Source organism: Strigops habroptila, chromosome 8, assembly GCF_004027225.2.
Source record: "Strigops habroptila isolate Jane chromosome 8, bStrHab1.2.pri, whole genome shotgun sequence".
Classification (NCBI taxonomy): domain Eukaryota; kingdom Metazoa; phylum Chordata; class Aves; order Psittaciformes; family Psittacidae; genus Strigops; species Strigops habroptila.
In genome coordinates, this window is record NC_044284.2 from 40,737,538 (window position 1) to 40,758,587 (window position 21,050).

Below are 21,050 nucleotides of genomic sequence, written 5' to 3' on the forward strand. Positions count from 1 at the left end.
CTCATTTTTTATTTTTTTTTTATCCCCTTCCTCATACAGATATGTGACTGCTGCAGCCACTATTTTAGCTGTGCTAACAAGGTAGCTTTTAGCTGGCTTGTCTGCAGCATCAGGGAGCTCAATGCAGGTTGCCACAAAACCTGCCTGAGGAGCTCATTATAACAACAGATTGGTAGCTCCAGCTTAAATAAACTCTAATAGCTGCAAAAGGGAAAGCTTTTTTCCAGGCAGTACCTTTTTCCTTCTTCATCATGGAGTTTCTTCTCAGCTTTCTGTGGATGCTACATGTCTATAAACAGAAGTGAAGGCCCTTAAATATAAATGTAGAATGCCATTGGGTTTGTCTGGAGGGAATTTTGCGTGTAAAGCAGGAGGTATGAATTACTTTAACAAAAGACATGAATGGCTCAAACGTACTAATTGAGAAATTTGTGTTTGCGTAGCAACCAAACCAATGTATTGTGTGCCTGTGTAGCATCTTGAATTTGGTGGATGCTAGCTCTGCAACAGAGTAGCTGTGCTGTGCAGCATATGTGCCCAGACTTCTGACACCTTCCTACTGTTACTGTGGAATCTATAATTTCTAACACCAGACTAGTACATCCCTGAAACAGTTTAAACAGTTTTTGGGGGTGTGGTGGGTTGGTTTTTTTTTCCTGCTGAAGCAAAAGGGGGCAAAGTCTGCAGATGAGAAAGAAATACTCCTATGCAGCATGAACCCAGCTGGTGCACTGACTGATTTACGTGGTTATGTTTGATGGGGAATCACATGTTCAAATAGATGTAGATATCCTTATTTTACTTATTTTAATGGTGAACCTCCAAGTAGGTGTGCTATATATGAATTTAGACATATGGACCTAGGAGATCTGTCTGAGAAATGGAAACTATAGTGTGCAGGGGTGGGGGGGGGGAAATCCTTACCAATTCGTACATTTCTGAATTGTCAAGTGTATGGAGAGGAAAAAAGAGCCTCATCGGACTCCCTCCCTGCCCCCAGCAGGCCCAGGCTGAATTGAAAACACATACAACAATCTCCACTCTGGATAACTTCTGTATGGCTATATAATTTCAAAGAGAAATGCTTTCAGGGTGATGATAGGTCTTGTCTACATCTGTAATGTCTCATTTGTCTTTGGATACCCGACAGCCTTCGCTTTGTTTATTCAGAGATGAGCAAACATGAAGCTGAATGTACTTTTGAATGATCAATGTAAATCAACGTGAAAAATGGAGATCATTATAAAATATACACACATATATATTTAGCAAGGTTTACTAGATTGATTGCTTCTAAACCTAGAGCTTGACTTCTGTTATGTGCAGAGAATTCACAAAGAGACAGTCATAGCCCAGGGACAGTGAAGTGTGGTCACTGATGGATAAAATAAAATTCAAGCCTGTTTTCATTTTAATGGATTTTAATCACATGAGAGTTTGGGAAAGAAAAAATAGATTGTTTCCCCCCCTCCTTCCCTTTTCATCATTGTGTCTGCTTGCTTCAGGGTTAGCAAATCTGGTCCCAGGTATCAAGATACCATTTTCAGCTCTTGTATTGTTGTTAAAAGAGGCTTCTAGAAAGACAAGGGTTTTCCATGATCACCATTAGTCACTGAGAGGAGAACAAATAGTATCGGTCTGTAGATGTGGCAAGGAAAGCACAGCTTAAAGTTTTTGGCAACTTGAGTAGTAAGGAGGAAATGAACAAGATGCCATGCATGGTTTTTATCGCCAGAGATTTACAAAAATAAGTTTGACATCCATCAGGAGTCGGGGGGTAGGGTACCATCCAGCTCTAATGATGTGGGAGCAGCACTGTCTGTCTTTAACAAATTAGAACTCTTGAAAACAGGAACTGTTTCTTCATCTTTCACTTTTTGGTGCTGTCCCTCATCTGTGTGCTATTTCTGCTGTCTGTGATAAGATCTTCATACGTATTTTAAATGTTCTTGCTGTGTACTGCTAGCGTGGACTAGCTCTGCCTAATTCACGAGTCCCTCCTGCTGTCTCTGCTGCTGCAGCACCATTCATGCTTTATCGTCTGCTGCTTGCTCCATCTGAAACTCGATTCCCTGAGTGATAATATGAGGTGAAATCTATCCCTCAACCCCCAGAAATAATTTTTGTTCAAGAACACTATTGTGAAGACAGCAAAGCAGGATATTTTGTGATAATACTAACACTTAAAAAAGGGCCAGGACATTTTATAACAGGCAGAAAATAGAGAAGCTCAAGTTTTTGCCCCATATTTTCTTTTGTTATATCACTAAGTGGATGTTTGTGTCTGTTTATACTCTGATTTCGTGTGTGTTTTGAAATCTCATTGTACTCAGTGGTGGAAAATTGGCTGCTTAAGTAAAGGCATGTTAAGGACAGCTATCTACAGTAGCTGGAAGGAAATGCTTCTCAAATGTATTGTCCAAGTTGGTTCTAGTTAATAGTCCCTTGGGTACATGAACTTTCCTTAACTTCTCCACCCATCTTCTGGCAGAAAACAGAACTCCTAGTATTTTGAATTAAAAATTAATTAATTAATAAAAATCTTTGCTGCCCTTGTAAATTGTTTTTCCATAGGAGTGAAATGAATTTCAGTAATAACTCATAAAATCAATTGTCTGGGTTGATTATTCCTACTGAGGGGAGCACCACAAAACAGAGCAGTAACATAAAGCAAATCCCTTCAAACTGAATGAAAATTATTACATAAAGATTCCCCTTTCCCTGTCCTCACCATCTGGTTGGATTTACTGTTACAAAATACAGTTGTGCAGTGGGACTGCTAATTAGATGTTATCGGGCCTGTTTCTGCAAGGTTGTGACCTATAAATTTCTGTTTATCATTGCTGTAGGAAAGACATTTTCTCTGGTTATTCAGAGAATAACCTTCCTGCCTTCATTTGTTCTCCTTCTAGGATTTTGGAGAGGAGCACCTGTGGCTTTACCCTTCTGATAAAAGGGGGTTTGGATTTGCTGTGGGAGCTTCATGATGTCAGTTTGCAAAACATATGGTGGGGAGAACATTTGCGAACAAGTGCATGCTTGTGCTTAGGGGATTTGTGGCTTTACCACTAAGCATCAGATAAATCAGCTGAAAAGCAGCGTAGTCAATAAGGAAAGGTTAGGTCTTCTCAAGATTTGTGCTTTGCAGGTTTTGTGGAATGTAGCAGGAGTAAGGAGGAAAAATTACGTAGTTGTGGAGTCTAGGGTGGAGGATGTTTTGGGTGAGGATGTGGGGTTGCCTTTATTCTGCATAGCCTAGCCTACTGCAGAGAGAAGGAAACATTAAGTAGTGGGAAAACCCGGTTGAAGAATACCTGAAATACTGCATCCTAGCTACAGATCCTTTTAATTAGCTAGTCCATCATCAAAGGATACATTAAGCATGCTTATTTTGGGTTTGCCAAAAGCACAGTAAACCTGTTTCACCTGTTTTGGTGGTACCTTGGGAGCCTTGATCTCAGCGTGGCTAAAATGTCCAACTGAGCTGGCCTACAGCAGTGTATTTCCCCTGATACAGTGTTACCTCAGTGCTTGCAATTTCTCTGCCCTGGCACTGTTATTTCTTCCCATGTCGCCTGTTTCACAGTTAGTTTCCCTCAACATCATATAAAGTAGAGAGGAAGAAAGAAATCACCTGCTATATTCTGAAATTTTTAAACAAAATTGTGCTTTGATTTGCAAATATTAACATTGTATGGTAATAAGGAGGGCAAAGGGCTCTGAGTCAGCGTGCTCCTCCTCACCCTTGATCTGAGCCAGCAACTCAGTGTCCTGCCTTGACCAAGTTAGCGGTGACCTCTTTTTGCTTAATCAAAGTGGATTTTTCTCCCAAAGCCAGTCTTCCCTTCCCTAAAAACAGGTACAATAGCTGGGTTAAATTCAAAGGGGAACTAACCTCATATAACTTTTCACTAAAGGTTAAAGGGTAGAGCTGATAAAAGAGGTGTTACAGGTCATTGCCTTGCTGCACTAGATTAAACGTGGGATTTAGGTTGTTTGCAACAAGACATCTCTCTGCATAAATCTAAATATGGCTCAGAATCCCCATTGCAGTCTCCTTCCTCTAAAGTTTTGTGTCTGAACCATCTTTAAAGGATGGAAAAAATCCACTCCTTTTTATATTAGCGTTGCATTACTGAGATGCATGAAGACTTTTCAGATGTCAGGGAGAAAAATGGAATGAGGAGTGTTCTAATGCTTTTGTATGAGGTTTTGTTTCTAAGTAGGTCAAATCAACAAATTGGTGTATAATAGCTGGTTCCAGGTTCTTCTGAAAACATTCTGAAGATGCCAGAAGGAAGCAGAGTGAGTCTTTTTAAATAGCATGGGGAGTACTGGAGGGCTTCTTTTACATTATATTTGAATCCCTTGAGGTAGTCCTTTACTAAGTCATTTGTTTTAAGTGGTTAAAATAAGAAAGTTAAGTTTAGCCTATATGCCTGAATGACCTGGATAATATGCAAAAAAAAAAAATGCACATTGTTATAGTAGATTTTAATGTCCTGTGAACTCTCCCTTCGACAAGGGAAATAAACTTGTGTGAGACATCAGTGGTGGTCCCAACTGCTATATTCTCTTTTCCCAGAAGTCTGTTGAGGCAAAAAAAAAAACCCAAACCCAAGCCTAAAAGTAGCATCTAATCACTCATGTATATACTCAGGCTTCAAGAAACATTCAGGCTAAAAATAGATAAAAGAGTACAGCAGCAACAGGCTGTGCAGTGGTGGCAGGGTGACCGAGTGCTTAAAAAGTCTTAGGTATGGGAGAGCATCATGTGAGAGTTTTGTGATGTCATGGTTTTCTTGGTTTGGTTTTGGGTTGTTTTGGTGACTTTTTGGGGGGGGGCGGGTTTGGTGGGGTTTTTTTGTTTGTTTGTTTTTTTAATTATTATTTTTCTTAAGTTTTTCCTTTATTCCTCTCTCTTGATGTGAAAACCACCACACATGGGGAGGGCTATTTTTTGAGACCACAGAGGCTGCGTTTCTGTAGAAGCAGGTTTAAGGAAGGGGGAATTCAGCAATCCTGCTGTTGCCAGGAGAAATTGAACTTATGGGCTGAAATTGTTCACATCAGTGACAATGAATGTACCTGTTTTATTGAAGGAAAGCCAAAGTTGAAGGCTTCTAAAATAAACAGGCTGCATGGTGTAATTCAAACTGCACATGAAAGCCTGAAAGGTAGTGTATGTTTGTTTCAGGTGTTATTCTTGAACTTGTCACATCACCTTGTCTGTTCCTGTGGCTCGTTCTTCTCTCAGCAGAAATGCTTTTCTACCTTTACTCCTCTCATACTCACAACTTGCTAGTTGGCAAAAGAAATCAAAAGGGTCTTGCTCTCTTCAAACCAGTCTGTGACAGATGAATGTCTGCTGGTTGATGCCTTGTTGCCAAGGGTGGTGAGTAAATTTGTCTGTGAACCTTTGGTAATGGTGCTTTTGCCAAGCTCCAGGCACTGCTTGTGGTACAGTTCTCTTTACCTTAGACTGCAAGTCCACCGTACACTTTTTGTGCACCCCAAAAATGAAGGAACTGAGCAGCATTTGCTTTTAATTTGTTTGGGTTTGTTGGGGTTTTTATCACAGCTGCCTTGGGCCGAGGTCCTTTTTAAGTTCAGTATGCTTTTCCTCTTGTCGTCTTCCTCCACTGCTGCAAAAAATGAAGTATTGTGAGGGAACAGCCCAGTCTGGATACTTGGTGCTGAAGAGGCTGTAAAATAGAGATTAGGGGTTGGTGAGAGCAAGCACTACAGAGAAAAAGACAGGGGGAAGGATATAGAGCTGGGTAAGAAAAGGACCATGCATAAATTAAGAGAAAAAACTGCAGATTTTTTTCTCCCATGAATAATTAACTTTTTTGCTATTCTCCATTTTCCACTTCCTAAACCTCTAACAAAAATCAGTCCTTGCTTTGGGGAGAAGTGTCACTTGAGAATCTTCTCAGAAGTTGGCAGCTTTTTAATAGGGGCATGTAATCTTTTATAATCCTCTCTACAGGTTTGTAATAACCATTTTTGTTTTGAGATTCCAAAGTGTTTTGTAGGCCAAGAGGGAATTTAGCTGTGAGAGAAAAATGTACTTAATATTCAGGAGCAAAGATGAGTGGTCCTGGGCAGGGAATGAGAACTGAGTAAGAAGAAAAGAAAACCTTCTTAGTATTGTAGGAAGGGTCACAACGACAGCTTTGAGCAACTGCGGGCTATTTGAAATCTTAGGTATCCTGGGAACCAAATTGTTCTTTTACACAGATAGCAGCTTTTGTTCTGGTGATGTCATGAGATTTACCAGGCTGCACAATGACCTGCTTGTTTGCAGGTGAGCATGGGAGGCTGGGATGAGCATGAAGCACACCTGCGTGTTTTGTACTGTCCCCACCTTGACTGGGTTGTGTTTTCTGGTTCCACTTGTTGAGCTACCAAGTGCGCAGATGATTGCATGATTTGAGGTTCCTGGCATTGATCCATTCAAGAAGGTGCTGATGTCTCCCGATAGACACATCTTTCATGCTGTCTCTCACAGAACCTGGCTGGGTGCAGACCATGAGAACAGGGAGACGCAGCTGAGGGAAGTGAGGATCAATTACCCTTTGTAAGTTTAGCAATCAGCTATGCACCACATAAGAAGCTTAGAGGAGCTCAGCAGCGTTCAAGCTAATTGGCAGCTTTAAACTGCTATTAAGAGCTCCCACACCTTTTGCTCAAAGAAGCTGAACGGTGACAGTGAGCTGGTGCAACTTTCTGGTTTCCAGTCAGAATTACCCTGCCAGGCCAATTTTAGCTTTATGTCTAATTTTTGCTTCTGCTGTTAGCTCCTTAGCTCTCATTTTTTAGGACTTTGCAAGAAAGCTCGAGACTGTGGCACACTCAGCATCTGCTCGCTAAACTACTCATAAGATTTTAAGACTTGTGGTTTCTTTTTTGGCACTACTCCATGATTTTCCCTTTTGAAAAGAAAATCTTGGTGAAACTGCTTGCATGGTTATGGCCTAACTGAATTTGTGCTCTTTAGCTCCTGCAGAGCACTTGGGTACCGGGGAACACAGCCCTGTTAGCAAATGTTAGGGTGTGAGGGTAGTAAATGTGTTAGTACAGGTCTTGGGAAAGGTTTGGTTTTTGAATTGCATGTGTTATGGGGAAATGAAAAGGGAAATCTTGGCTGATTTCTTCTGTAGTCTCAGCCTTGGTGTGAAAACTACTGAGCTTTTGATAGGCAAAGTGGCGACGTTGCAAGTAATAAGGCAGATGTACTGACTCAGGACCAAGTTAAATTGGCAGAGCTGTCTGGGAGCTCAGCTGTGGGAGTGAGCCTGCTGTACCTTGCTTGCTGATGGCTGTCTCTTGTACAAACAAGTCATCTCTCTCCTAGGGAAGGAATGAAGGGGTGGGAATGATGTCAGCGATGGAGAGGAGAGGCAGCAAGAGCTCATCCTTCTAGGAGATGCCAAGCCTGTAGAACAGTAGCATTCTGTATTTTGTCTCTTGGGGGTTGCAAAGAAGACAGCTATTAGATATTCATTCATCTGATGGCTCAGCCCTTCCTAAATAAAAATTGTTCCTTTTTTGTTTTATGCAGAAAAACTGTAGGAAGCTTAAGAATCTGGCTGGTAGCTCTGGTAGTGCATGCTCGCTCTTTGAGCTATAAAGGTTAATCTTGTGTTGAGGTGAGACTGCTGCACATGAGAAATTCAGAGCAGAAAGGCAACCCTTCTCCCACCCCATCACAGATCTCATCAAAGCTTTTCAGCAGCTGGTGGAAAAAAGCTGTGCCTTTTACTGTTTGGAGAAGAGACACACAGTCCTCATTCACAGGAGGGGAAAAAAACCTCAAAACCTTACCCATAAGCAGTGATCAGCAGATACCTTCAGACTTCTCATCTCTGAATTTTAACGGATTCATTCACCCATGCTTGGCATGGTGATGGTAGGGAAGTGGAAGCATACACGATAAGCAGAAAAATTGCCACAGTGATATTTCTGTGAGGGTACAGAGCATGAAAACTGCCCCCAACTGAACAGTTTTTATGTGAATCTGTCTGTGGTATATGAGGTTCTCCACTGGGATAATGGAAAACCATTTTTTAGACTATGTCTGATCACTGCCATTCAATAAAGAGTAGTGGAAAGTTAATAGGCTAGATTGGCAAGATTGGCCAATACTAGAAAAATTAAAGATCTTGTGAAGAATTTGTGTTGCAGTGCCAAATGCACTGGAATCTGAGAAAGTCATGGCACTGGTCGTGGCTTCTGCCAGCTTCTAAGATACCATTTTCACCTACTTAAATCTTTTTATAGCTTTGTGCAGAATGGATTTTCCAGGTAGAGTTCTGGCTGCAACCAGTTGGCATGAGAGTTTTTGAGCTCTCTGAAATATGATGGTTTGACTAAGCTTTCTTTACCTCCTACCCACAATATTAGGTTTCTATACAAGCATTTGGTTATCATTGCATTCAGCCGCCACAGGAGAGCAACTGGATTCAGCTGAATTGAGGGCTAGTCGTTGCAGGTGTAATGAAGTTTGAGTGCAGCTATTAAATATAACAGAAAGAATTCACACTAGATACTTACCTCTGTAATAACATCCTACATAAATAGCATGCCTCTCATCCCAAAGGATCTGCTCATGATTTCTACACTTAAAATAGCAGCTACTCCACCAGAGAGATCTGTTGCTGACCACGAAAATGTAGGTACCTCTTATGGAATGGAGCCGTGCCACACAGTGGTTTAGAGGGGCAAGTCAGCAGTGCTGTATGTCACAGTAGCTACAAGAAGCTTCCTAGAACACCTACAGTCATTTCTCATGTTGTGATTGGAAAATAAATGCAGGATTAATGATTTTATTTCTGTAATGTGTACTGGTCATATCTCTAAGTATGTTGTGATTTAGATAAGAATTAAGCAACCTTAAGAGCATCATGTTTTCTCTGTAGCATGAGAGTCTCTTCATTACCACATAAATGATATGTGCTGAATTTTCCTTGCGTTATACAATGTCATGAGTGTTGTATGTTCTTTGTTGGAACATTGTGGTACTTGTCCATACAAACTTGGTGGATGAGTGTCCCATCCTTCTTCCAAGTGAATTTGTGCATCGTGATAGGTTTTCTTTGATCAGTTGTTTCTGATAGTGTCTGTCTGCAGTCCTGCTTGGGTCAGAAACTGTTGCATATGGCTGGGAGCTGGTTTGAGAAATAAGAAATGTAAACAAAAGCTGTATATATCAGCATGAGAGAAAGTGGAAGTTGTGTTGATTGTGCTTTTCCTAGCAGACCCTCAGTAACTGACCTCTGTCATCATCTGCTCTGTGTAAATGTTGAGAGATTGTCCCTCTTTTAGCTGAGGCAGGATTATTCTGATGCCTGTGTCTGCTCTCAGGGCAGCGGCGCTTGAAGTCTCTACTGTTTTAAGTCCAGATCCTGCAGATCTTCATCTGAGTGTCGCACAGCTGTCTGAAATAGCTGCATATACACACAGCTGTGTTTCGTGTAACTGTGCTATTGCTGTTTATTTTCACTCACATTTGTGACTTCTTTTGCGGAAATCCTGCCTTATTACAAGATGCAAGTTTAAGGGAATGACGTGTTAAGATGTATTTCTTACTAGAATGATATACTATTTCTACTCATCTTTCCCTTGAATCATGAGCTTCATCAGCTTTTAGAGATGGTGTAAGCTTAGCGAAGGACTTTTAATTGCTATTTGTCTTTGAAGCTTCATATCAATAGTAAGGCTTGTTTCAGCTTCTGTTCAGTTGCTTGATAAAGGTTCAAACTGATGATTGTTCAACTGGACTGCGTGTTTGTGCACAGCTGCATAGGTTGAGGTACTGAAAAGCTCTCAGATGACAGCACTTACCGAAAGTTCTCTGAGTCCTGTCTCTATGGTAAGTACATAAAACACCATGGAAACATTGACATTGGGCAAGTAGACCTGTTGACAAAAGGTGTTAGGGCTCATACTAATCTCTCCTCAGGGGAAAAAAAATCTTCCCTGCCTACAAACTTGGCCTCTACATTAGTTACTCAGCTGCTTGGCAGCTTCTTACTGGAAATCCTGGGAACTGAATACAGACCCTAATAAAGTTGATGAAAATTTGGCAAGTACTTCAGTAAGTCCTTGATTTCACCATGGGAAGAGTGTGGTTCAAAAAAAGGAGCTCCAAAACATGCCAGCGGTGCTCTTGTCATCACTGGGATGAAGGTTTATTTCTGTGTTTTTATTGATGGTAGGTAGAGTAAGCTTTTTGGCAAAAGGACTGAAGGCATGAATTTACCTTTAATGTAGTTTTGTTGGCCTGATTTCTGCTAATTCTGTCCTTTTCACTAGCTCTGAAGAGGAGAGAAGATGCTTCTCTTTGGTTTGTAGAAGAGCTGTTAAGGACTAAAGGACCTTGGAATGCCCATTATCTCTTGTAAATAATTTTCTGATCCTCCCCATCGCTTCCTGTTTGGAAAGTATTCTCCACTTGTGAATGCATTTGGAATTTTCAAAAAAGAACTGTTGCATACTTGCAATGGAAGATACAGAAATGTTCCCATCTGGTAGCGCTAGTCCTACTCCCTAAATACTACTAAACTGCCATCAGTTTTCATAAAATGTCTTACCCTTTCTGTGGGATCAACTTGGCACTGTCTGCTTTTTTCCTTCTTCCCTCCCCTTGCACCAGTCAACACTTTTGTTGTTGTTGTTGTTATGTGGTTATGACAGAAATGGTCATTATTTTTTTTTTTTTCCCCTTATTTTTAAAAATAAGCTCTGTACTTACAGAGTAATAAGGTACAAGTTGTCATTTGGCTGAGAGAAAGGGATATCTGGATATTTATAATATGCTTAATGGCATTTCAGAGCCCTGAGGAAAAACACCACCATTTCCAATCTTCAACTGTGTTGAATGTGGCGGGGGGGCAGTGATGCTCTTCCGAGTTCAGCAGGAGAGGATGTACTGAGAAGGAGATTTTTCCTAGCTGTGACTTAACCAATTAGCATTTGAAGGCACATAAGGCATGACCTTTAATCCTGTGTGTAGACTAACTGATCTGCTTGCTTGAATGCCTCATTGTAGTGATGCAGAACGGAAAGGATTGCATCAGACCAGAGAAAGAAATCTCTGTCACCAGAACTTGCATATTTAGGTGCATGGCTGCCTGAGCCCATCCCACAAGTAGCATCTGCAAACTTAGAGCTTTCAGATGCATCTCCCTGATCTCTCCTCCAGCTCCTGTCTGAAACTGCATTCATCAATGAGCTACCCTCCAAAGCACAGGCCTTCCTGTGTAAGCTGATAGATAGTAGCCCCAAAATGAGAAAGGACAGCCCTGACTTTCGGTCTTTCCCAGTAGTGTAAGTGGTCTTAGTTACACATGGACTTTTTGCCATTCACTTCCATAGCGAGTCAGATAGTGGTGGTAAATTAGTTTTATGGGGCACTAGTGGAAGAGGTTGCTGGGTTTTATTATATTCACGTGAAAAGTTGGAGCCAAGAATGTAAAATGAAAACTGAAGATGAAGAGTACTGGAGAGCAGAACAGGGCTTGTAAAGTGACTGAGTGTATATGTGATACTGTGTAAAGTCCTGAAGGGTCTTCAGCCTAAACTGGTAACATACTTCAGAACAAGTTTTGAAGTTACAGCTGTTGTGAGAGGCTCCAAAGAGGTCAACCCTGCAGGAGGGCTAGATGAGAAATAATATAAATAGGTGGGACAAATACACCAAAGCTGTGCTGTGGTTTTTGTTGCAGCGAGTTTTCTTGTAACGTGTACTCAGCATACATCTAGTTTGCACCATGGGCTTGCTCCATCAGCCTCGGGGAGAGGACTGAAGTTATGGGATCTGATATATCAGAAAACCAGCTTGCAACTGCTCCTCTTTTGTTGAAGAGAGTGCTTGGTCAGCCTGCAGGGGTGGTGGGATTGTGTCCTGACATGTGTTCAAAAGGATACAAATGCAAACACAAAATATTAATTCTGTGGTGTTCTGTAGTGGTGATTGACAGCTCCAGAGACAGAGATGGCAGGTAACTCTGCCAGCAGGCTGTGGAAAGCTGTTCTGATGTAGCCAACCCACTTGGCAGCAGAGACATGGCTGGCCCGCAGCGACTGATGACTCAGTTAAGTCCTGGAGTTGTTATTGCAGTGGAAGAAGTCATTCTGTTCTTTAATTCCTTTGTGCAGCCCGTAGATCAGTTGGATGGTATTCTGCCAAGGCCAGTAGTTAGTAGAAATTATAATGCAAAAGTCTTCTGGGGCTGGGTGAGTCGTGACTGTAGATTCTGCGCTGGAGCTAATGGTCCAGAAAGGTTTTCTTTTGCGGGGAGAAAGTCTACCAGCAGTTCAAAACACTGTTTACTTGGTTATCACTTAGCATAGCAGCTGGAGGCACTGTCTCACTGCTAGCCCACCCACATGAGCAGGATGGGGCATGCCTTCATCTGTTTTTTTCCCCCTTGGTGATTGATCATATGCTTTCATTAGCCAAGAGACTAGATCCCCAGGGCTCTGGTCTTCACATTCGTGTTGCACACTCATGCTAGGAGCCTGTGGCTTCGTCCTTCTTGCTTATCTTCCCTCTATCAGCCCCATTGCTCCTAGTTTTATCTTGTTTAGGCACAACTAGGATTCATGTGCTGCTGTTTGGGAAGCCAAGGTCTAAGCAGGAGCACCAGTGGCTTTATTTTTCATCTGATTAGGTTTTTGGTTGGATACCATGATAAATGTGAGTTGAAGTTGTGCCAATAATGTACCTGGAAGGTTAACGTCTATAAAATGGACGAACATGTAACTTGTGAGAGAGTCTGTTTTGCGCTAGGAGTTTGCAACGTACAAATGCACTCCACAGAGACTCTGGTGGTTTCCCTTAATTATGCTTACACCTGAATAGAGTTTGGGGCAATTTTGAGACACACAATGTTGCTTGTCACTACTGGAAACCAAGCTTCATTAGGAGAGGTAACAGTGTGGAGCCTGATTCTAAATCTCAGCTTTTTCTGTTATTAAGTCACCTGAAATTAAGGGAAGCAAAGGTGCATTTCTCTATTATTCAGAGCAGTAGGAATGCAGTCCTCTTCTTTTTCTTGCTTGAAGGTATCAGATTGCCCGTTTCAAGCATTCTTCTGAATGATCACAAAAATCCTAATGCAGCATGAGGTTGAATTAGGTACTTGCTGAAAGCTGTCTTTCAAGTTAATTCTCAGACTTTAAAGAGACATGCCTTTCAATGCAGAGGCAAAGTTGCTATTGTATGCAGCAAAAGAGCATGAAGATGTTGCAGCTTTTTTAATAATTAGATGGGATTTGGCACTCACAGGGTCTTCAAGGGGTGATATTAGTTGGAGGGGTTCGTTACTCAACGTTTAATGCTTGTGTTTGGACTTGCACTCTTCCTTGCAGCTGGGAAGGTGATGGGTGTTTGAGGATTCACTGGCCTCTAGTGGTGAAGCTGGGTAGAAGCTGCAAGAAGGGTCTGTGCTCAGCTCTGTGCAAGCACTGGGTTAGTATGTGTACTAGGAGGAAGCTCACATTACAAAACACTTTGGTTTTGAACACTCATTTTGCCTGATGACCTCCTGAAATAGTTGAAGGTGGTCTTGGACTCCTATGCAGCAAGTCCCTTGACTTGCAGTGTCTGGTTTAGACCCCTTAGGGGTAGTCTCAGGAATCTGCAGTGCATACATTGAGAATGGCTGATTTTTAGATCAATGCAAGTAGACTTTTATGAAACTAGAGTGCAAGATAAAAATGAAACAATGTTACAAAGCAACCCAGACTCTAATCTCAAAACTTTAGAAAGAGATTACTTGAAACTGTTTTCTAAATTTATATAAGTGGTGCTACCCATAGCTCTGTTGCATACATCCTTTTTTCTATCATTCATATCACATTTCTGTCTCCTGTAAAGAGATTTTTGTAAGTTGGCTGCACACTTGAATTCCTAGGGTGGCCCTCTTTGTGCTCAGTCTTCTTGTAGCACTAACAGTGTACCTTGCTGCTCCACAGCTTTCCCTTTGCTTTTGGGCTTGGCTGCTTGGTAGTGAAGTCTTTTTGTCTGCTGCACTTGTTCATGTTGCTTTCCTTTCCCAGTTTTGCAGAAAGCTTCTTAGTAGTAAGAGGCACTGGTAATATGCAGCTCAAGCATGAGAGACTTGGGAAATTCATTTAAAATTTTAGAAGATCAGCACTGGGAGCCAAAAAAGTTTGATTTTGGCTTGATCTGTGGGGTTTTTGGGGGGGAGAGAGAGGAGGTTGAATTTTTGTCACTACAGAAGCTGTGGCTAAATGAAAATGCTGGAAGACTCCTTTCTGTCATAATTTAATCAAATAGTTTCCCTACCAAAAGATGCTAGTAAGCCCTTCTCAATTAAATGCCCATCTCCCTGAATTTTTCTGTTCCTTCTTCAAGCCTGCCTTCCTTGACCCTCATCTTCCTTCCTATGTGTCTCTCTATCCTTAGTCTCAAATAATTTAGTTTATTAAGATTTGGAGTACATTCAGGGCGCTACCCCTTTTAACCATGGTTTTGAGAAGGTTATGAAGGGAAGATTATGTTTTCGTGAGAGCTCTTGGTCTTTTCTTTTGGCTATATTTCAGTCTTTGACAAAGACATTTATATTCATCGTGGGTATTCCCGTTTCTGTAAGTCATGCTATAGAAAAATAAGTATTCATAGTGTATCTTACATAGCGCTCCACATGGGCGCCTCCCAGGATTAGCATTTTGTCTTTTAGTGTGCTGAAACAGGCACTGCAAAGTACAGGTTGCAGGTTTGGTTTGCATCTAGCTGCAGAACAGCAAAAGCAAAGAAGGTGGTTAGTGACACATGCTAATGATTCTGTCACTGCGGTTTTCTGTTCACAGATGTAAAAGGACCACCTACACACAGACTGTCCTGCGGCCAGTCCCCCTACACTGAAACGACAACATGGGAGAGGAAATACTGCATCCTGACAGACAGCCAGCTGGTGCTGCTCAACAGGGAGAAAGAGGTGAGAGAAGCTCTCATTGGCCACTCAGGATTTACTTTGTGGCCTTTATTGGTAAAAGGAGACAGCAGGTTTTTTAGTCTCCCCTTTATTTTGTTTATGAGCCTACTGAAATGTGTGAAACAGGTGAAAATTAGAGCTAACCTAGTCTCCATAAGGATGGCATGGTGCATACAGTTGTAATCCAGATGCCACAGATGCTAGTTGTACAGAAGAAGTGACAACAAACTGTGCATCCAAAACTCCCTCCTGGTGTTTTACAGCCTGAGTTTTAAGTCTGCCACTACATCTTTCTATGTTATTGCTGCTTTTAATGGTAGTTAAAGCCACCACAGCTATATAAACCTACCTCCTCACATCAGTGCAGACATAAAGGTAGGCAGAAATGCAGTAATGTTAGGGGAAAAGAGGTATGTGTCTGTATTGGGAATACTGGGCAGAGAAGGTGTGTGCAACCTTCACACTGTACAGTCATCCTTGCTGCAGTCACAAAGTAAATTGTTTGAGACAGAGGTTTGCCCTCTCTCTTGCTAAACGCAGCAAGGAAGATTGGGTGCCCCTCGGCATGGATGCTTAAAGCTACTACAGCTGTCTTTGCATTAATTATAAAATTATTCTCTGGTGTTTGTGTGTGTGTAGCGTGTAGTACTTAGCATTGTGCCTTGCCATGAAGGTAATGTCAATATGGTTATACACTAGGCATGTTTTAATGGATTGAAAGCAAATGTTGATAATTTCCTTGTAGACTATGCCATGATCTGTTTTTTCTTGTGATATTTGATGTCTAGAGGCTGTCATGAATACATGAGCTTTAGAAGCATTTGATAATGCTTCCGAGTTTGGTTTTTTTGTTTAATGATTCTAGTGGAGATTTACCCTGTTTTGAAATAAATATATCTGGAGGAGGTATAAAATAGGAATGTTTTCAAATGACTGAAATAGATTTTATTGCATATAAATGCCCATGAATTTGAGTCTAATGCCATGGTTTCCTACATTTGGAGATGACTTGGATTTTTGTGGGTTTTTCTTGATTCTTTTGAAGCTTCTCTGTGTGGCTGTGTACATACACAGGCTGAGAGTATGAGACCTGTTTCTGGTGTAGCACTAAATATTATTCATCTTCAGCTGTGATCAGGTTTATTTACAAGGGCTGAAATATTTCCTTGCTTAGGGAGAGTAGGAGGAAATAGTTGAGAGAAGGACTTGAGTTACTAGAAGGGCACATCGTCAATGCTAATGCATAGGAGAGGTGATCAAACACACGGAAAATGGAAGGCCTATATCATGATGTTTGTTTACTATGTAATTCTTTTTCTAGTCTGACAGGACTGTCACCTAAGGAATTAAAGTATATATGGAAGAAACTTCAGGACATGTGAGAATTATTCCTGAAACTGCACTGTACCAGCACAGCTGGGGTGAAAGGATGCATCTCATTAAGGAAGTGTAATTGAAAGCAACACTGGCTTATATCACAAATAATTATCTGGAGGTGGTAATCATGCACTTATGGCTTCGTAATTTCTCCTACCACATACAATTGAAGGCATTTTGCTGGGAGTAAGATGAGTCTTTTGCTTAGATCCTGAGGAATAAATATGGGAAATCTGATGTATCACTGGTGTATTGAGTCATTATATACTATTTTAAATACAGTCTGTTTTTTTTGTCAGAAGCTGGAGAAATTCAACATCAGGCTATACAGAGTCTGGGTTTTAAGTGCAGCAGTAACCCCCAAAAATGAAGCTGCAGAGTAAGTCTTTGCAGTGTGCTCTCAAAGGAGCCTGCCCACACTATCACAATGGGAAATAACTTGTTTTTGGAAAGGTTGCATGCAGGTGGGCCAAGCAGACATGCCTTTGGTGAAGGTGTGACTCCACATGCTGATAATGGGATTTGTTTCAGAAGCTTGTAGCTGGAGTCAAATTTGCCATTCTGATTTTCAAGTAATTTGTAACTACTGTTGAGTGAAAGGAAAAAGGGAGCTCCTGGCAGAGTCATGAGTACTCTGTAGGAAAATAAAATGTTGTTTTAATCTAGCTTCTGAGTCTGTACACATGGCAGTGTACATACAATCCCTTGTAGAAACACAGAGCATATAGGAGTAGAACTGCTAGTAAAGTGAGAGACACAGAGCTGATACTCTGGGTTTGCACCTGCTAATTTTTCTGAAATATCCCTTGTAGCTTTGATGAAAAAGGGAAAGGGAGGCAACTCAGTTGAATTTTCCTTGGCAAGTCATTCAGAGTTGAAAGAAGCTCTATGAAATGTGATCTAAAAGTAAAAGTGAACAAAGGCCTAAGGCAGCAATGGGGAGAGATGCTTGGGAAGAGCATAATGGTTGAAAAGTATGTAGGAGGGGCATCTGAAAAAGCCCATGAGTGGGACCAAAGGTACAGGGAGCCTAAGCAAAAGGCCAGGTGAATGAGGAAGAGGGAGGTTACTTAATGAAGAATGTTGAAGATTATGTTTAGAGTAAAATTATTGGAAAGCTGATGCTGGAGGAGGTTTTTTGTTAACCTGAAATGAGGTGATAGGCAACAGGAGGTGAAGGTGGAGAGGTTCCTGCTCTGAACATGGAAAATGCTGATAGAGTAGGTAGGTCAGAATTTCTTTGGACTGCAAAAGAGGATCTTGAAACAATGTGAGCGACAGAATGATACCCATCAGTAAGGGGTGGGTGTGGAGGAAGAAGGAAGAGATGTTAACAGCAGAGTGCCCTTGCAGCTGAAAGGGAGCGCTTGCATCATCACAAGGCTGGTGTAATTTGAAAACTCCAGGTCTGAAGCATCTCATTTTATTCTCTGTCCATCTGCTTTGTTACTTAATGGAGTAAAGCTCCAAGAAGCTTAGTTCTGTGTGAAACTGAAAGGGAACAGAAATGTTTGATGTTTATAATTCTTTGTAAAATCATTATGCGAGCATGTATGTCAAAGCCGAAAAGTAGGTAAAAATATATAAAATGCAAACAGGTAAATGAAAGATTAATTGTTTCAGGTATATTGCTAAGTTTGGTTTCTTTCAGTTAACGCTGTTAAAATACGGCATTATGAGTTTCACAGATTTTTAAGACTGAGAAATAGAATAATAAGAAAACTATTTTCTTATAATGTCCCACCACTATGGATTTATTGTCAAGGCAGTTTTGATACAGTACGTGCAAGAGAGATTTTGTGCAGTGCAAGCACAAGAATAGGTTGGAAATCAGAGAAATTTTGAGGTACAGCTTGATCAAAAAATATCGGTAAGTACTTAGACAAAAATAGTCTGATGGTATCACCTTGTGCAGTGTAGAAAATGTTAATTACTTGACACCTTATCAACTTTATGAAATGAGAATAGATGAGACTGAAGAATGAAGATTATTATTGAAGGGAAGAGATTGATGCTCAAAGAGTAAGTAGAAAGAAAGTGAATCCCTGTAGGGACATGAAAGATGACCTAGCAAATAGAGTCATGAGTGACAGGAGATATGCAATTACTATGACATATCATGGAGTGGTAATGTCAAGCAGCATCTTCTAAGCCTAGGAGAAAGGTCTAAATTGATTCATTTACAAATCAGGTATTTTTTCTATGAAGAAGACAGTTTCCCACTGTCAGGAAGGCCTAGATATTTTCATCGCTTGTGAAACCTGTTCCATAACGTAAGAGCTGTAAAAGCACAGTAAAAGTATCTGCAGAAATCAGTGCCATTTAAACAGGGAAAGGGAATAAGTTAGTGTTTATGAAGAGCGGTTTCAGATAGATAATTCATTGCACAGCACTTTCATGAGGAATGTGACAAATGGCTGCATCTGGTTTGAGACTGCTTTTTAGTTAGTCTTTGTCTGTAACTTGGCTGCTGTCCTACAGAATCTTTTAATTTTATGTTCAGTTGGAAATGAACAACACTTCTCGCTGTGTAGGACTCTTCCTTTTTCCTGCCTGTGCCCAAAATCTCATCTATCTTCTTGCATTTAGAGGTGTTTTTAATCAAGGGCAAAGGATAGTAAAGATTTACATTCACTGTGACAAGTTCTACTACTTACTGGTGCTGGCCAGCACCAGGACATCGCTGATGTATTTTCCTACTCTTCCATCTCCTTTGGCTGATACCAGTAGTGGAGCAACAGCAGTGATCCCAAGAGAAAACAGCAAAAGCAAACACTGATGCATGGGGCCCCAGGGAAGGTTCCTCAGAAATGCCCACTGCCATTCTCAAAAGACATGTCACAATGGTATCTTACAACGAATGCGTTTTACCTGTAAGTGGAGTTTGTGAAATCTGAACCCACTTGAAAGAAAATATTTGCTTCAATTCCCAGATAAATTTAATTACTTTCCAAAACGGCGAAAGAAATGTTTGTTGTTGGCATTTTTGAAGTGGATTTCTATGTCAAAATTTTAGCCAGCTTAGAACTTTCTGAAGGAAGGTAAATATTAAAATTAATTATTTAAATGTTTTGTTGACATGATTCCAAACTTCCTGACAGTTCAGAAGAGATTGCAAGTTCTTAAGCTTTTTTGTCTTGAATCAGTCTTTTCCAATCTTGAAAAATTTATAAAGAAACTATATCAAAATTGTCCTATACTGCCAAAATTATAAGCATTTGGACTGTCCCCACATACCTTCTTGTCCTAGGCTCGCATTGCTCAGAGTTCGGCCCTGAACCAGCAGCTTCAGCACATCGGCTGAAGGCCATATGGTTCCCAGGTTGGTGAAGACTTAGCAGGGCCAAGAACAGGATAACAAATCTGTAAGGAAAAAAATAATAATAATAAAGAGCTGAAGGCCTGAATTGTCATTAGAGTTGTGACTCTGCAAGACTTGCTAATTCTCTTCGATCCTTTGCTGAACTGCTTGTGGGAATGGCAGGGGCTGGAGGAGGCTTGGGAAGATTGCAGAAGTCTGGCTGGGTGTTTGCATGGTATTTAGTTGTTCACTTGCTGATGTTTCACTGCCACCTGATCTGTGCATCCATCTGACCTACCACAGAGCAGTCGATATACCGGTTTCAAAATATGTCCAGCCCCAAGAGATGCAGAACTGCTGACCAAGCTCATTTTGCATGTTCATGAAACTGTATTTTTAAGAGCAGGCTTATCTTATGCCAAGCAATAAATTCTGGCCCTGCAGTCTTGGAGTTAGTTCTTTTTTGTCGATGTAGACTAAGGTTTTGGAACGGAGTTACTTAAAATAACACAACACTTCTAAGTCTGACAAGGGGTCTCTTATTTAGCTACTTTGCTACTTTAATTTCGTCAATGAAATTGTGGGATGTTTGTATATTTTCTAATGCAGATCAAGCTACTTAGCATTCAAATGTTGTTCCTTACACAGCTTATAGAATTACTGAGTGAAATAAACAGCATCAGTTTTTTCTCAAGCCATTATAAATACGCTAACAAAAGCAGGGTTTTTGCTGGTGTGGACTGTACTGCACCAGCTGAATGTATCTATACCAGTGAACCTTTTTTAGTGTGCAGCCTAACCATGTTTTCCCAGTCTGGGCAAATGTTAAGTACAAAAGGCTAAGTGACCCAGAATTAGGACCTGAGCTCTCAGACAGTCTTCCTGTTAATGGCTCAGTTCCTCTTTGAAGATAAATCCTATCTCTGGTATGCAGAAGAGATTTGTTTTTGACACTGACTCCGGTGTGCTGCAGCCTGTTTGCTTTTCCCAAGGACACAAAGGACAGCATGGCTTCAGTCACCATTCCCATCCTCTGCAGCAAGTCAGTACATCCATAATGTCCTCTTGGCTGTCGTTGCTGTTCTTGTATACGGTGTTATCAGGGTGGTCGTAGGGGGGTTTCTTGTGTCAATATATTAAAAGAATGTTTCTGTCATCCCATGTCCGAGAGCACATGCAAGTACTGAAGAGGTATACTTGAAAGAAAAGGGACTATATTGATTTCTCAGTTAAAAAACATAATAATGGATAAATTTACGCTGCAGGAGGTGTATCGGTATAAGAGCTGTAGCAGTTGAGTGTAGTGCAACAGGTTCCCTGAGAAATGAGGGTCACAGGGTGGTAACTCAGTGCTTTTAAGGTGTGCTAAGGCAAGTGTGTGGCGTGACTGATAATGGCCATTC

The 21,050-nt window shown here is 41.0% G+C and overlaps 1 protein-coding gene across 5 annotated transcripts in view; it reads left to right on the top strand.

Annotated features, from left to right (window-relative positions):
• Nucleotides 1–21,050, top strand: part of RASAL2 (RAS protein activator like 2) — a 186,766-nt gene that overhangs the window by 69,555 nt on the left and 96,161 nt on the right. For all 5 annotated transcript variants that reach the window (XM_030495124.1, XM_030495125.1, XM_030495127.1 and 2 more), the window contains exon 2: nucleotides 14,845–14,972. In XM_030495124.1, coding sequence (XP_030350984.1) covers nucleotides 14,845–14,972 — 128 coding nt within the window. The remainder of the gene's footprint in view (nucleotides 1–14,844; nucleotides 14,973–21,050) is intronic.